At 44.6% G+C, this 14,868-nt stretch overlaps 3 protein-coding genes across 5 annotated transcripts; 1 reads left to right on the forward strand and 2 right to left on the reverse strand.

The window, feature by feature from the left end:
- Positions 1 to 4,965: 4,965 nt before the first annotated feature.
- On the reverse strand, positions 4,966 to 6,678 carry LOC144470569 (serine hydrolase BPHL). The gene is made up of 5 exons (XM_078181878.1): positions 6,115 to 6,678; positions 5,963 to 6,053; positions 5,495 to 5,815; positions 5,183 to 5,438; positions 4,966 to 5,112 (listed from the first exon to the last, which is right to left on the reverse strand). Exons 1-5 carry the CDS (start codon positions 6,238 to 6,240, stop codon positions 5,022 to 5,024), a joined length of 885 nt encoding a protein of 294 aa, XP_078038004.1. The 5' UTR covers positions 6,241 to 6,678; the 3' UTR covers positions 4,966 to 5,021.
- A 134-nt stretch (positions 6,679 to 6,812) lies between these two features.
- Vih (ubiquitin conjugating enzyme vih) lies at positions 6,813 to 13,147 on the reverse strand. Of its 3 annotated transcripts, none has more exons than XM_078181880.1 (6): positions 12,845 to 13,147; positions 12,367 to 12,485; positions 8,293 to 8,821; positions 7,784 to 7,898; positions 7,496 to 7,700; positions 6,813 to 7,414 (listed from the first exon to the last, which is right to left on the reverse strand). In XM_078181880.1, exons 3-6 carry the CDS (start codon positions 8,394 to 8,396, stop codon positions 7,290 to 7,292), a joined length of 549 nt encoding a protein of 182 aa, XP_078038006.1. In that variant the 5' UTR covers positions 8,397 to 8,821; positions 12,367 to 12,485; positions 12,845 to 13,147; the 3' UTR covers positions 6,813 to 7,289. The 3 variants fall into 3 exon arrangements, with proteins under 3 accessions (XP_078038006.1, XP_078038007.1, XP_078038008.1); XM_078181881.1 differs by having other exon boundaries at positions 12,841 to 13,147; XM_078181882.1 differs by lacking the exon at positions 12,845 to 13,147 and having other exon boundaries at positions 8,293 to 8,523; positions 8,706 to 8,821; positions 12,367 to 12,510.
- Positions 9,066 to 11,239, forward strand: LOC144470570 (kxDL motif-containing protein CG10681). Its single transcript, XM_078181879.1, has 4 exons — positions 9,066 to 9,474; positions 9,546 to 9,745; positions 9,828 to 9,962; positions 10,849 to 11,239. The coding sequence occupies exons 1-4, from the start codon at positions 9,326 to 9,328 to the stop codon at positions 10,977 to 10,979; spliced, it is 615 nt and encodes a 204-aa protein (XP_078038005.1). The 5' UTR covers positions 9,066 to 9,325; the 3' UTR covers positions 10,980 to 11,239.
- Positions 13,148 to 14,868: the final 1,721 nt, after the last annotated feature.

Genomic DNA, 14,868 nt, shown 5'->3' on the forward strand with positions numbered 1-14,868 from the left:
TTTTTAAAAACGTCTGTGGTATTCGCGACTTGCGCGTGCTGTACAAACGGTTACCTCATTGCGGTCTTTTCCTCCCTTACCTATGGCTCGCCTTAAACCCACCCCCGCCTATCCCTACCTGTCCGGAAGAAAAGTCGATACGTGAGTCACTGTCGTATACGCCCACCCAAATATTGCGGGTTTAATCGAGAGCATCTTACAGCAGACCAGACGGCGACTTCTTATCAAAACCATCCCTTAAAAACCATGCTCGAAATTTGCAGACATTTCGCCTTGACAAAAATCTTTAACAAATGTTTCTATTCAACGCTGTAACTAACTTAATTTCTTGATGACGATTATTAAATTAAATTGTACTGTTTCAGTAGACTGCAGACGTTTATGCGAATCCCTTGCGAACATGCTAAACCGCAGAATTTGAGGTAAAATCCCAGCTAGTAATTAAGACAGGAATGAAACAGAATTATTGAAGCAATATTTTTTTTAAGCAGTAAATTGAGGAGCATTTGAGACAGAATTTTAAGCGGAATTCGGGGTCAGGACTTTAAAGAGCCGGGTCGGCGGCAGGAATCATCAGCGAGAATCCACTTATTAACCGGTACACGGGCCAGACACAAGTGAAACGCAACCTGCACGGATGCAGAAAGTGTCGAAGGTGTGCGTGGTGTTGAACACACGACCAGGCAGGACGTGTTCGGGCAGGCTGCGTGAACGAGTCTCGACAGGAGAGCAGGTAGGGTGGATTACGGATTGCAACGTGTAAGCCAGTCTTCTCGCCGTTACCATGTATGGATCACTCACTTCTTCGTCCCGAAAAAAAGAGGAAAAGGAGAGAGCAAATAAAAGAATCACTCGCGATCGTGTAGACGCCCGCGCGCTCATCTACCGCGTATGGTCGCGCACCTACACGCGTGCACACACAGTCTCGGGCTGATAGACACGCAGTAGGTGCACGTAACGGGCCTGCCGTAACAGGGGATCAGGATTATTATCGACGTGAATTACATTTCAGAGAAGAACAAGAGAGTGCTCGACCGGAGGTGAACACTCCCGGTCAGTCGCACGATCGAACAGTATGCTGCGGCCTGCGGCGTCCATTGCGCTCGGTTATGCACCGGGTTGCATTCTTTCGGGGACGTGGACCATAGGACCACGGGTTGGGCCAGCTCACCGGGCCCCGTGCAGATCGTTTCCTCTACGGACACCGATCGATTGAGTCTTTCACGTGACACAGTATCGATTCAAGAGGACACGCTCGACTAGATTAGCTCTACTCTCATTGTCCTTCGTTGGCCGTGCTATTAAACGACTCCGCGAGTGTATGAACGCTCGGTGACATCACGGCCAATTTAGGCTGAGACGTCGAGCATGTTCCTGCGGCCTAAAGAAAAATGGCTCGTTGTTGTCTAGCTAGCGACGATCAATCGATCGAAGTACGAGGTCCCTGGACAAGAAAAAGAGATCTTACTTGACGCTAGACACGTCGAGTGAATCATTTTTTAAAGATTCGTTATCAGTATCAATGAGTCCGTCGAGTTATTTATTATCGACGAGGCTCGAATCTCCACAGCATTTAAACTGTTCGCGATTGTGCTGAGCCGAACTCCGCAAATCGAACAACCTCGTCCGTATCTTATAAATCGCCCGCTATCAGCTTTGTTCCGCAGCGATAAAGGTGACTATCGTCGTCACCACGGCGATCGAATTTCGCAGCTATACACCACCGGCGCCGACGATACCGTCTACATTGGTTCAGCGGCAGACGGGTAGCTCGGCGGAAATATTTAATAGCCGCGGTTCATTTCCGCGTGAAATTCGCAGCCCTGTCAATTGACAGGATCGACGGTGGGCGTTGGCCGCTGGAAACAACGAACGCAACATAGTCCACGCATGTCTGGACGGGGTGGCTAAGTCGCGATGTTATCGACCTTTCCAGGAACAGGGCGATTTTCAACAAACCGAATCAACGGGGCGCGGGCAAACAATCGGAAAGTTGCGTTTAGCCGGTGACACGCGTGCTTGTTCCTCGCTGGGGATATAATTGAGGGATTCGATGTGAATTCGGACAGGACCGGTCGAATCGTCACCGTCATCGATCGGTAAGGGCAAACGAAAGTGTCGTGCAGAGTCGTTGGAGCGTTTTGAAGCTGGCAGTCAACGTCGAGTCGGGAGAACCGAGTCGGAACGACGAGCCAGGCCTTGCCCCGCCTCAACTTTTATTGATCCCGAGGATGTCGTGCACGCCGGATACGTCTAAATATTTTCGCAAGCGTGTGTACACCGTCGTCGACGCGTCTAGGCCGATCAAAATCGGTCCCCCCCAGGTAGCTGCTTCGACCTAATAACCATTTGCGCGCCCCTGCAATCCGCAGAGACCCTATTGTCCGAGAATAAATGGAGGAACGTTCTGCGTTCAAGTCATGTCTTCTTGTTCCACGATTACCGATGCTATAATGCTCTTGGCTCAGAACAATTCATAGTAAAATCCTTATGTTTAACAAGGATCGATACTAGAATCCTCATATTCCGCAATTAATGATATTAGAATCCTCTCCCACTCCAGTGTTTGATTGTGCACATTCTTGCTTCTCCATGAATGATGATAGGATTCTTTTGGTCCTCTACGACTGATATGTAGAGTCTTCTTGTTCAGTGCTGACTAATGGGAGAATTCTCTTGCAACGATCGATAGTAAATACCTCTTGGTTTGTAAGAACTAATAATAGAAGCCTGTTCTTCGGCTATGAATGGTGTGTTAGAGACCTCTCGCTTAGCAACCATTGATGGTAGAATCCTCTCGTCTTGCAACTTTGATAGAACGCTGATATGTTCACGGTGCGGAGGATCGTGTTCCTTGGGAGTGCAAGGGCTATCGAGGCCAACATTTTGACGCGCGACCACTTTCTCGAGCGATCCCGCGATACAGAATCGAAAACGATCAACAACGGAGACGCAAGCTACCGTAAATGGTGTCGTTTTCTACTCGGGAGGACAACGGGCGGGATACGTCTCGTCGCGGAGCCGTGGCCAAAGAGGATCGAGTCGATAACGGTAGGCTCGAAATCTGATTGTGACTCATCGCAGTCGCTCGTATCCGATCGCGATTTCTTCCCTTTTCTCACGCCAGCCATTCTCCTCTCCTCTTTAAAAGATTACCGAAACGCCGATCAGATTTCCCAGAGCATGATCGAGCGGTGCTGGAGAACGAATTTTGTCGTTGACGATATTAAGTAACATCTCGGAATGATGTCATCGCAGCAACGCCGGTCTGCAGCTCCATAACGGGACGGGCATTTGCATACTGGAGTCGCGTTTCCAAGGAAAAATTCGCGGTGCTCGTTGCCGATGGTGTTTGTTTGGGGAAATTGTTTTACTGGGTCGGTACCTGCTTCGTAGACGGGGAAAGGATCGTCCTTTTTTTTTTGCCGAAAGTACACGCTTGTCACGTACGATCGCGTATGTGGGTACATAAATATGTATTTCCGCGGTACCGGCGCGGCGACCGCTCGCCTCGCTTAGAATTGCTCCGGATTTTCGCTCGCCTCATTAAACACGATCGCGTTCTTTTATTTCTGGAACGATCCCGCCGGCTTTCTACCAGGATTCCCGCAGGGATAAAGGTTACCGATGTCGCAAAGATGCATCCGAGAGAGGGGACCCGATCGAGGGAAGAACGAAAAGAATAAGGACAGGTTTACGTGATCGAATCGCGAAGTAGTCTGGCCATATTTGGCCACACCCGACGCATTATATATATATACACGTTATCCTTCTTTTTTCCTCTTAGTCTCGAATTAGCCAATTCTCTGAAAACTTAGCGGATATCTCGTCGCTGCCGATTCGGACAGATTAGGCTGTTTTAGACGACCTCCTACTTTACGCAACGATTTGCTGTTATCTCGACGCGACACGCTTCTCGCGGATTACACGGGGTTATTATCATTGCTTTCCTAAGATTTCATGCATTACGCAATCTCGTCTGGTTCGTATTCTAAACGATGATCGCGTACCAAAGTGTGTACCGAGAACAGTCGGTCTCTGCGCCGGCTCTGTTATCCATAAAACAAGTGGCACAAGACAACTTTCTATCTGGCTGCAGCTCGCTTCTCAGGCTCCTACATCTTTCGCGAGGCTTTAATTCCTTTGCTTTCATTTTTCCTCCTTTCTTTTCATTTGAATTGAATGAGCCTCTGTCTTCGTTCGCTTCTTCACGCGTTTGCCCTCGACTCGACGTTATTGATCCCGTGCGAATCCGAAAACTGGCGCCGACTTGCACTGTCTTCTCGTCGATTCTCGAAATCGAATTGCAATTTACATTGTTAAACGCAAGAACGTATTTGTTACATATAGAGCGTTTGCTTAAAATTTTATCCAATACGACGCTTCCGATGTTTCATTCTGTTTCGTCGCGGATTAAAATCGAGCTAATTAAATTCTACAACATCAGTATTTTTGGAATATCTTTCGAGAAGTTTATGGGGGTAGTTCTCTTGGGTCCTACACGTCCGTGTGCCGAATGAAATATGGGGGTTTCGTTACGCGTTCTTTTGTGTCCTGGCAGAGGTTTCGGGGCGTAGCCGGCTCGGGGGAGAGGATCGATTTTCGTTCGAAGCGCAATGCGGATATTTCGGATGGGCGGTCCTTGATGTCCGCGTAGATCGCACTATTTTACAGTCGAGTCACCGCTACCCCTAATCAGCCCGAAACAGGAGAACTCTACCCGCACCAGTGGCCCAGCTAGTTTCTCAGTGATATTGTTCTGTGGAAGTAAAAATCGCGATGCAGGCGAGGAACATTTTCGGAAGGTGTTGCCTGCAAAAAGACCTGATCGCCCACGTGGCTTCCTTTCTCCGGCTCGATTCCGGTGTCGGTTAGCCCACGTGTGTCCTCCATGCTGCGTCATGCATTCAGTGTACTTTGTTGCTTGGAATATGTATCGAGAACTGACTTCGACTAGATACGGAATTAAAAGTCAGAATTACATCAAAATATATATATATAATTTTCGTATAAAAGATCGATTATTCGAGCAAAAATTCGGTGATGAGATCATTGAACTCCTTGGGGTACTGCAGGTGGATACTGTGACGACCGTCCTCTATGATCTTCAACCTGGAAAAACCAGCAACGCTTGAAAATCGAACAGAAACCCTGCACATTGAGAAAACGTTTGTGTACGCACTTGGCGCCGTGGATGTGTTGCTTCAGGTAAATAGGATGCTCCGCGAGTACCGTACGGTCCTTGGCCCCGTGGAGTAAGAAAGTAGGACATCGAATTTTTGGCAACAATTCCTTGCATAAATTGCCATTCTGCTTTTCATAAATTCTGACACAAGCATCGACCCAGTCGGCCCACATTTTTCGGGAATAATCCTCACCATAGACAGCTATCATTGGCGCTCGCCGCTTCTCGGACCAACTGTCGAAGTCTCTCGAGCCTAAGTAAGATCGACATTGACAATTAATCGGATCCATTAACAAACGAACAACGTACTTTTATAAATTTCAATTTCCGTCGGTGTTATATAAGCGTTCACTCCGTAGGACACCATTTTCCGGACGTTCTCGGGAAAGGTTGCAGCGAGGATCAGCGCAGTTATGCCACCATCGCTCCATCCAACCATTGAGAACTTCGTAAATCCTAAGACCTTCATTAGATTGCGAGCATGTGTGGCATCGCGATGGAAAAAATCGTCCGGGAAGGTTCTATCCGGTGGCCTTGATTTTCCATAGCCCACGGGCTCCCATACAACCATGGTAAACTTCTCTCGGTCGAGACCCTCTATCTGAGGCTTGAAGTGGGGCCATATTGCACCTACGGTACAGCATCGACATTCGTTCTACAACTTATATTTAACTTGCCTCGAAATACTAGATTAGAACAGATAAGGAGTCTAGACTTTATCTAAAGCATTATCTGTTAGATGTTCAGTATATAGCTACGTTTGACGTTTTGTCTCACCTGCCACACCGGGTAGAAACAGGACAACGTGTTCGCCGGTTCCAGCCTTGAGATAATTGATGTCAACTCCATTTACGTTGACTTTTCTTTCCTATTAAACAGATTACTGACTTAATTTCTGTGAACTTCTCTATTCGATATATGCTATGTACCTGAGCATCTTGATTCCCCGCAATTTTTGACGTGGATGCTGCGAAAGATTTAACACGTGAAACGATCGATATTTTCTGTAGGAAATGTCGGCAAAGTGTCGCTGCCATCACTACCATGACTAACATGAGTCGCCAGTCGTTTACCTTCCCCCTCCTTCCCTCCCTTTATCCAAGCAAGCGCATTATCAGATGCATAATGACCCTCGATCATTCGAACGACTTTGAACGTTCCAGATAACAGTAGAAGAATTAAACCATTCCATATGTTAGTTGAAAATGTTTATTTATGCCTATCGTATGCCCGCCATTTTCTTTTATAGATACATTAATAAATCAATTATTTGGCACTCTAAAGTTCTATTAACATCTCGAAGGACGTATTGATGCTATACTTGTGCTTATAAATAATCTATTTTAACTATCACACATCCTTGAGAATTGCTAGGAGAATTCTAATCGATGGAAAGAGGAACAAGGTGTTGTGCAACCTTTCAGGAAAACAAAATTGCTGTGCAATTAATTGATCTCAGGCGATGAAGGTGCCTGGTAGCTCGATAGGTTTTTCAATTTTGTGGGGATAGTAATCAAATAGTGATTGTGTTTACTAATTCGATGGAAGTATGTATGAATCACGATTGCGCGGTGAACTCTCTTCTACTGAATTTGTGCGGATTATTATAATTGAGTATAGGAGCATGAATGTTTAAAATATTTATTTTCGAATTATACAATAATGATAAATGACGCAATATCGAGTATAGCTAGTACGTATGAAATACTCTAAATTGTATAGAAAAGTCAAAATATATTACTAAAAGTGAATAATAAATAAAAGTTTCTGATACAAATTGATGATGCAAAAATTGTTTAATCCGCATATACAGTCTTCAAATCATGATACAAATTTCTGTCCACCTCCCGGACGATTCTATGAAATTAGGCAACAAAAGAATGGCATGTAATGAACGATATAAAAATGGTTTTAGACTCTCTCTTTGCGCGGTACAATTACATTGACGTGAAAACCAAAAGAGAAAAGAAACAGAAGACTGAACTATTTTATAATATAGCTCATAAGTTTGGTGCAGCAGGTCATTGTATGCCTTAAACCTATTAATAACGCTGACGAAAATAGAAACATTAATTCAGCCAAGATGATTATAATAATGGACTTATCATGAGTCTTGTTGACCACGAATCAGTGCTCTATTATACTCTTCTGTCAAGTGTTTCTTGTACTCTGTTTGATCGCTCCACAGATTGGCTGCTTGAGGATTCAGTGGGCTTTCATTGTTAGGTTCTGTAGAATGAGAAACAGCTGAGTGTTTTTAGAAGCTCATGAGACATCTTCGGGTGCAGAACTGAGTGTATGTATGCTTACCACTAAGAAGAGACTGTATAGATAACAATATAGTACGCACATCATATAAAGCACTCCATTTATCTTTTAGTATGTCCAAGCAAATATTACCTACTGCATCTACGTTTGGATGAAAACAAGGTGTTGCAAAACGTACTATTGGAGCACTATATGGATAACTGTGAGGAAACTCCAACGTCAACTTGTACGTAAGGCCTGCATAAACCTACAACAGCAATAAAGATGAGGTGGTTAAGAATCCCTAGAGTATCTATGGTTGCATCAATATACGCAAGACAATGATATTACTGTGTCCCTTGGTCCTGTGATTGTTCCAATCCATTTGAACAAATTTTCTCCATCAGGAAAAGCTGAGACACCTTTCTCCGTGCACATCATTAAAACCATCAGTTCCTTCTGCAGTCTGTGGCAAGAAATCAAAATTATTCTCAAGTAATTCTACTGGAAGGCACTCGCAAACACAGCCAAGCTTTGCTAACTTGAATCTTAAAGCCCTGGCAGAGATTATTGCCTTTTGGAGTTCTCGAAAGATATTCGAATTGAAGGACGGTTCTAAGGATTTGGGGGAAACTACTGTCTCGTAGAGATTCGACTGTATTTGCTAAGAACGACCAAACATCGAGTTTTTCGCCCGAAATAGTAGGTTATAGTCAACATTCTCATGATAGGAGAGCGCTCTTTGATAGACGATACGACGAAAAGCAAATGATTGGATAGAAATGATAAATGACAGCACCCGTGCAGAATTAGTTTTGTCCGATAATTTCAGCGGAAAACTGCGAATAGAGCTTACGTACCGTTTACTAACTGCATGGTTATCTTTCGGTATGCTCTGTTTTTCCTCGGTCGCTTTGTTCGGCGCGTTCTGGGACGAATAAAATGGATTTATATTCTGTGCCATTCTGGCCTGAAGAAATGTGCACGTTGGACTCTCGAACTATCGTTTTTCCTCACGCAAAATTTTCAAAGCTTCGGCTCAAGACACAACAGTCACTGTAGAAATTTGAATGCTGTGGCTGCTATAAACCCTGGTAAAAACATTTGACTTCAAACAGCTGTTGAAGGTGAAGCTGTGCTTGTTTATTCGGGCAATCTGCGCGTTCGGCCAAGGTATGAACTCGACTTCAGTCAAGTAAATAACAAGAGGAAACGTTACGGTTACAGATCGAAAACATTTTCTTGTTTAACATTACACACACGACAGCCTTACCATTGATTTAGGATTACATGTAGCTCCACCGACGAGCGAATCGTCGGTAACTGACAGTAGCGACACGAATGGCAAGAGTAGAGTTGATACCTCATCTATTTCCGTTGTCGTGATCCCTACGACATCGACTGATTATAAAATGGCTGAATTTGGTCCCAATTCCACCTCAAAATTGGATGCAATAGCGCAGATTCTTTATTTAGCGCTTTATTTAACTAGCTAGATGAAATATTCTACAAATAATTCTTTTTAATTTACTATAATCTACGAGATAGACTATACTTAATTCTAGAATTCATGGTCGATACAAGATTGATAATTTGACCGTTCTGGCCGTGAGAATATTACAGAGTGTGCAATCTATACTTATACTTCATGGCAATGTTTGGAGTGCTCGATGATTTCATGGATAAAACTCCGTTTGACGGTTAATGTTAATTTGTTATGACGTTGGTTTAATAGAAGTGTCGTTAATTAATTATCAGGGCTATGCTCGTGTCGAGTGTAATGAACACGTATCGGAACAGCGACTTGGAACGGACAATGATGACAGGAGACGACAACAATGAAATCACGCTAGGATAAGTATTGTTATTACGAAGTATAGAGATTTAAGAAAAATGGCAACTGCACAAGGCACACCGGAATCGGATACAGGGAGTTTCGAATGCTTCCAAAATTACACCGCGCCGGAAGTATTTATACAGGGTTTGGCTGGTATCGTCGATCAACAGGATGTAGAATCTATGATAAGAGCTCAGAAGCAAATGTAAGAAGTTCCGTAATATGTACGCGTATTATAATTATTTGTTGTTGCTACAAATTTTTTTTATATTACAGGCTGCAAAGATTCGAGAAGACCAACGAGATGCTGACAAATTGTAACCAGTTGTCTGTAAACAGACTAAAGACTGCTGGATTGGAGTTCAAAAAGCATACAGCCCTGCTGATTGAGATGAAGAAGGATTTGGATTACATTTTCAAAAGGATTCGCATTGCAAAGAACAAACTGAGTCAGCAGTATCCTCAAGCATTCAATGGTAGAATACATGATTCTTATTGACTGTAACAAACATTAATTATGTCTAGTTTATTTATGCCTAATGTCTTCTGTTGACACAGAGGCTGTAAGAAGCAGCCTGGCCGAAGAAGTAATAGTCGAGGACGTGGACTGCCCTGTAAAACCGTTGGAACCCGAAATCGTTCCATTACCGACCACACCGCAAAATGTTACTGATCGAGATCCAGATTCTGATGGTAACCAAACTTGATCTAGAAGTAATCGTATTACCATGCGATAAACGTGCTTGAATTGCGGACTAATCGTTCGTCGTTGAAGTATTCACGTTTTTCTTTGACTGCCTCTATCGTACCGATTAATTCCATTGTTCCGAGAACCACTTTACGAATAGGATCGTTTTGTCGAGCATAACGAGAATGTTACTGAGATTTCTCTATTTTTATAGTAACGGTTTTCTCCTCCTTATTTAACTGAAGTACCTGCTGATGTAATTATGAACGGACAGAATGGTTGTTAAATAGTCAATTTCTCTTTATCTATCTCTTTCTCTCTCGAATCTACTTATTTTCACGTCTAAGTTGACGGAGCAGCCTTTCTTTCACCGTAAGAAAAACAATAGTAATATTGAACCGGTTGTGCGTAAACGTAGCGTTCATGTACAGAGATCTTAGGCGGAGCCTCAAGTAAGCCCAGAAGAGTTTTAAGAAACTGTTATCAACGATGAAAATCTGTTCGATACGTTTGCGTATCAAAGAGCAAAGATATAGTTACGTTACTGCGCGTCGTTTTACGTTAGAAACTAAGAGTAACCTCATGTACATGTTACAGCCATGGTACGCGATCCGCTAAGTAGATCATCATCAAATGAGACTATCGTTACAGTCGGTACACCTACCGTGGCTGCAACGTAAGAGTCACATTGTAATGGAATGAAAAACAAGCTTCGGTACAGCTCAATGAAATATAGATGTTTATCGTTCTGATCCCGCTAGACACAATTGCTTCGTTTTATTTCCCGATCTTACGGAGATGCGATCGTCCCCTGTTCCTTAAACAAAACAGACACAAAAACCGATGGTTAACGCGTGAAAACTAATGACCACTTCCATTGTTGGTATACAGTGCCGGTCGAGGAGTTTCAGTTTGCAAAGCTGCGGAAGCGACGAATAAAGAGCAACGATAGTTCATCGACGGAGAGCAACAACGATCACAGTAACGCCGAAACGTCCTCCTGCACGTCCGACACCGGTTAGAGTACTCGTTCTGGAAGTACTATAACAGGAACGACTGAATATCAGAGATTAACGAAGACGGGGGAGATCGTCGAAGAAAGTCTGAGTAATCGATGCTTTGATAACGCCGCGATTAATATCATTAACGATGTTCCTCGTTCGGACGATCCCCAAAGTCCATTGCCCAATGAGCAAACGAGCTTGTAATCGTATTGCTGTACATCGCGAGCTTGTGAATGCTATCATTGTCGAATAACGAATAAAGCTGTTTATACACCGTAGCGCAGAGTTGATCATTCCGTAGCGGTAAGTACCATAGATCGGAACAACATTTTTCGCGAAGGAGACTGAACGATCGCTTTCGTCGAATTAAATCATTAAACCCCTAGAAGACGCGCATGTTACAACTAGACTCCAAAATACTCTAGATCATAGAGCATCCTCTAGCTTGTCCGCAATTTGAATTTAAAATTGTACCTATGAAATACCTGCAGTGCCATCTAACATCAGAGATCAGCAGCCCCTGTGGATATGCAACCAGAGATTTCATCTCCGAGTAATTCAAGTACAGACAGGGTATAGAAGTGTCACGTACCAACCGGTGAAAATTGTTATCACCCAAAATTCGGACTTCGGAAGTTTCATTATCATTAACAACAAAATTAAAAATATTCGTGAGACAGAAAAATACTAAGTCTACTCTTATACCTCGTGCATGTGATACTAGCTAGTTGTTTTATCAGCAGAGGATGCTGATACGGTTCGTAGATAAATGGAATCGCTGTTTTGAATGGACAATTAGACTACAAGCTTTTAATAAAGGAATCGATCGAGATTCTAGAAATTGTAATACAGTCGCGTGAACAAAGTTGATGGCGGAAGTGATCAGAAGGCCAGCAAGTGGTCTCCCTGGACCTAGATGAATGTTCGTTCGCGTTTGTTATTCTCTCTTCTAAAAACGTTTTTTAAGAATCGATCTCGATTCTGTTTTCTACCACGGCCGTACTGTACACACACGTCAGCTGCGTGCATATACACGTGGAAGACGCCAGCCGTCGCGGTGCCAGAAACCAGCTGCGCCTCAGCTGTTTTCTATCTGTTCCATCCTGTTCCTTCCTTCTCCCCGGGATAAAGTTTCGAAATAAAACCTTGGATAAACGCGAATCGTCTTCTTTTGGCTGTGATTTCAGACAGGATTCGAATTCTCGGCGCTCCCGTCACGCTCGCCAGATCTTATTGCTAGTTTAGGCGTATTCTTCTATAAACGTTTGCTGATCTTTCTTCGACAGTTATAGCAGACACAGAGTTTCTAGACTCAGCGCCTTTAGGAAGACCCGCGACGATGCCGGAAGCGGCGGCTAAACCGGCGTTAAACGCGGAAACAGCTGTTTAATCTTATCCGGCTCACCTGTTCTATTCGGAGGGCATTCTCTGGTTGTTTTGCGGCTGCAGTCGCGGTCGTACAACGAACGGCTTCTTTTTTCAAGCACAACGAGTTTCCTCCTAGCCTCCACGTTAACGCCGGACCTGTCGAAGCAATCGGTTCATTATTTTTTATTCAACGTTACAGCGAGATAATTGTAATAGAATAAATAAATCGAGCCGTGCTCGAGCGAGTTCTTGGAAGTAGATAGTGTCGCGTACGGAAGAATTTACTCGAATCCCGAGTCGGTGTAAATTCTTCCGTACCGTAATTATTTGCGCGCGAAACGTTCAAAGCCCAGATCGCACGGAGATTCGACGGATGACGCCGTCACCGGCAGACGAGCCGATGCCACGTTTTACACGGCGATGATAGAGCGCCGCGTACTTTCGCGCGCACTCGTAATTTACGACTTATCGGCCATGCTCCGGGTAATTTTCGCGCTTGTGAAAATTATACCGACGCGGCCCGGCGTGCTCGTCCAACGAATTTCCCTCTCCTCGTTCATAGCCGGCTCGGTCTCTCGTTCCCATCTCGTTCTCCACCCTCTCTCGCCTTCTCGTCCTCTCGCTCGTTCTCTATACAAGCCGTCCTCGCTTTCTCTCCCCCTGTGTGGAAGCGACGCAAAATCGTGCTCTCGGCGTGGGCTGGCTTGTACCGGGATGTCGATACCACGAGGAGCGGATGTCAATAGCACGAAGTCACTCCTCTCGCAAGGGAGAAACCGCGTCAGCCGATTTTACAGCGCTCTCGCGAGACCGACCTGGAAAAACGCGAAACACCCACGGACCCCTCGATCAATGCTTTTTTTTTTCGAACGGGACTCGCGATCATGCTCGCGAACACGTCTTCTATCGCCGGGAGATGGGATAGTGGAGCCGGTTACTGTGTAATGATGACTTGCTATACCTTTCCATTTGCTTTCGGACATAATTAACTTCGCTCTTATAAAATAAGTTGTATTAAATTTTTCCAGTGTTTGAATTAAAAAGTTCGATATATCTTGTGCGATGAACATTAAGTTAATTACGCCAAAAAGCACAACAAGTGGATACTACACATTATCTCTCCTCTACCATTACGAATCGATCAGCTGACTGTGAAATCCTAATACCATGATATTTCTTCATGTTCAGTTTTTGAATTTAATAAGTCTAAATAAATTTAGTTTTGTTCTTAAATCCTTGACTATCTACACTTAAAAAGTTTTTGATCTATTTGATTATAGATGCAGATCTTTAAAGTGGACGAAAGAGAGTCTTTGAAATAACAAAAATTGATTGAAACAACGGTCCAACCCTAATGTAACGTACATAGAACGAAGAAATAATTAGAACTTCGCGAGACAGCGATGCCTCCACTAGAAACTTAGATTGCTCCGTCGTCTAGTTCCCGTAGATGTTGTCAGTTTGAACGACGACGGGTTCGTCGCGGTTTCCGCGCGATAAAACTCGCGGCGTCGATCAGCGAGCGGACCGGATTATCCAGGAACGGTCCGGGATCATCCCGAGGACATCGGACGTCTTCGATCATCGAAGAATCGAAGGCGGCTATCGGGGAATTCCGGTATACGCGCGCACCAACATAGAGAAGTGTGCGTGGCGATGACAGGTCCGTGACGGAGTGCTAATAATACCTATAATAGGCCGGTGGGCCGGCTCGCGTACGTTCGCGTGGTCGCCCGTGAATTTGTGCCAATAAGCGAAGCCGACGCTGGAGAGGAGCGAGGAGGGAACTACAGGAACTAGAACGGAGCCGTGCGGATAAGTTCGCGCGTGTACTGCCGCGGTGTCTCGTGTTTCCCATCACGGAAGAGCTATCGCGTTATTGTTGCGTATCCGTTCAGTCAACTTGCCGCAAAAACTGTTGTCGCCGCGTGGACGCAGCGGCTGCATCCTCTGGTACTCTGATGAATCGATATCGAAGAGTAGTCACACTTTTTCATCTGTCAGCCAATATTGTAACAGAGAAGAAACTTGTGGAGGCTCGGAGGCTTGATTTAGAGGCGGTGTCAGTGGTAGGTGTGGCTACGGTGCTTCGGGAAGAATCCAGGAGACTACGGTGATCCTAACTTCACTTTTGAATCGACAGCTCAGATTTAGAATAGCCAAAAAGTGCTCCCAGTAGTCGTCATCTTACGAAATCAAAGTCTATTGGTTTAGCGTATATTGTTCTAAGTAGGCGTGGTTTTGCAGCTCCCAGCTAAATCCAGCCTCCCGCTGTATCTTGAACTTGAACCGTTTGGTTTTAACTTGTTCATCCATTCTTCTGTAAAACGCTCCTTATGATTCCCAGAGCCTGGGAATCCGTAATCGTTCGAAGGGACAAGGCTGCGCGGGTTGTACACGTCGCGGCGGCGAGAGAGGAGGGTACAGGATGGCTGGGTAAAAGGTGGCAAGCTATTTCTCAGCTTCAGCGGCAGAGGCTTTCTTCGCGGGAATATATCGACGCGTCAAAAGCACACCGGCCCGTTTACAATATCCCCGC

Source organism: Augochlora pura, chromosome 5 (assembly GCF_028453695.1).
Source record: "Augochlora pura isolate Apur16 chromosome 5, APUR_v2.2.1, whole genome shotgun sequence".
Classification (NCBI taxonomy): Eukaryota; Metazoa; Arthropoda; class Insecta; order Hymenoptera; family Halictidae; genus Augochlora; species Augochlora pura.

Excerpts from the sequence above, each read along its gene's own strand:
- LOC144470569 (XM_078181878.1), bottom strand. The coding sequence starts at position 6,240 with ATGTTAGTCATGGTAGTGATGGCAGCGACACTTTGCCGACATTTCCTA. Across the intron at positions 6,054-6,114 it reads CGGGGAATCAAGATGCTCAG|GAAAGAAAAGTCAACGTAAA; the intron begins GTACATAGCATA and ends TCTGTTTAATAG. Across the intron at positions 5,439-5,494 it reads GGAAATTGAAATTTATAAAA|GCTCGAGAGACTTCGACAGT; the intron begins GTACGTTGTTCG and ends GATCTTACTTAG.
- Vih (XM_078181880.1), bottom strand. The coding sequence starts at position 8,396 with ATGGCACAGAATATAAATCCATTTTATTCGTCCCAGAACGCGCCGAAC. Across the intron at positions 7,701-7,783 it reads TCACAGGACCAAGGGACACA|GTTTATGCAGGCCTTACGTA; the intron begins GTAATATCATTG and ends TTGCTGTTGTAG. Across the intron at positions 7,415-7,495 it reads TATACAGTCTCTTCTTAGTG|AACCTAACAATGAAAGCCCA; the intron begins GTAAGCATACAT and ends CTCATTCTACAG.
- LOC144470570 (XM_078181879.1), top strand. The coding sequence starts at position 9,326 with ATGGCAACTGCACAAGGCACACCGGAATCGGATACAGGGAGTTTCGAA. Across the intron at positions 9,475-9,545 it reads ATAAGAGCTCAGAAGCAAAT|GCTGCAAAGATTCGAGAAGA; the intron begins GTAAGAAGTTCC and ends TTTATATTACAG. Across the intron at positions 9,963-10,848 it reads TCGAGATCCAGATTCTGATG|TGCCGGTCGAGGAGTTTCAG; the intron begins GTAACCAAACTT and ends GTTGGTATACAG.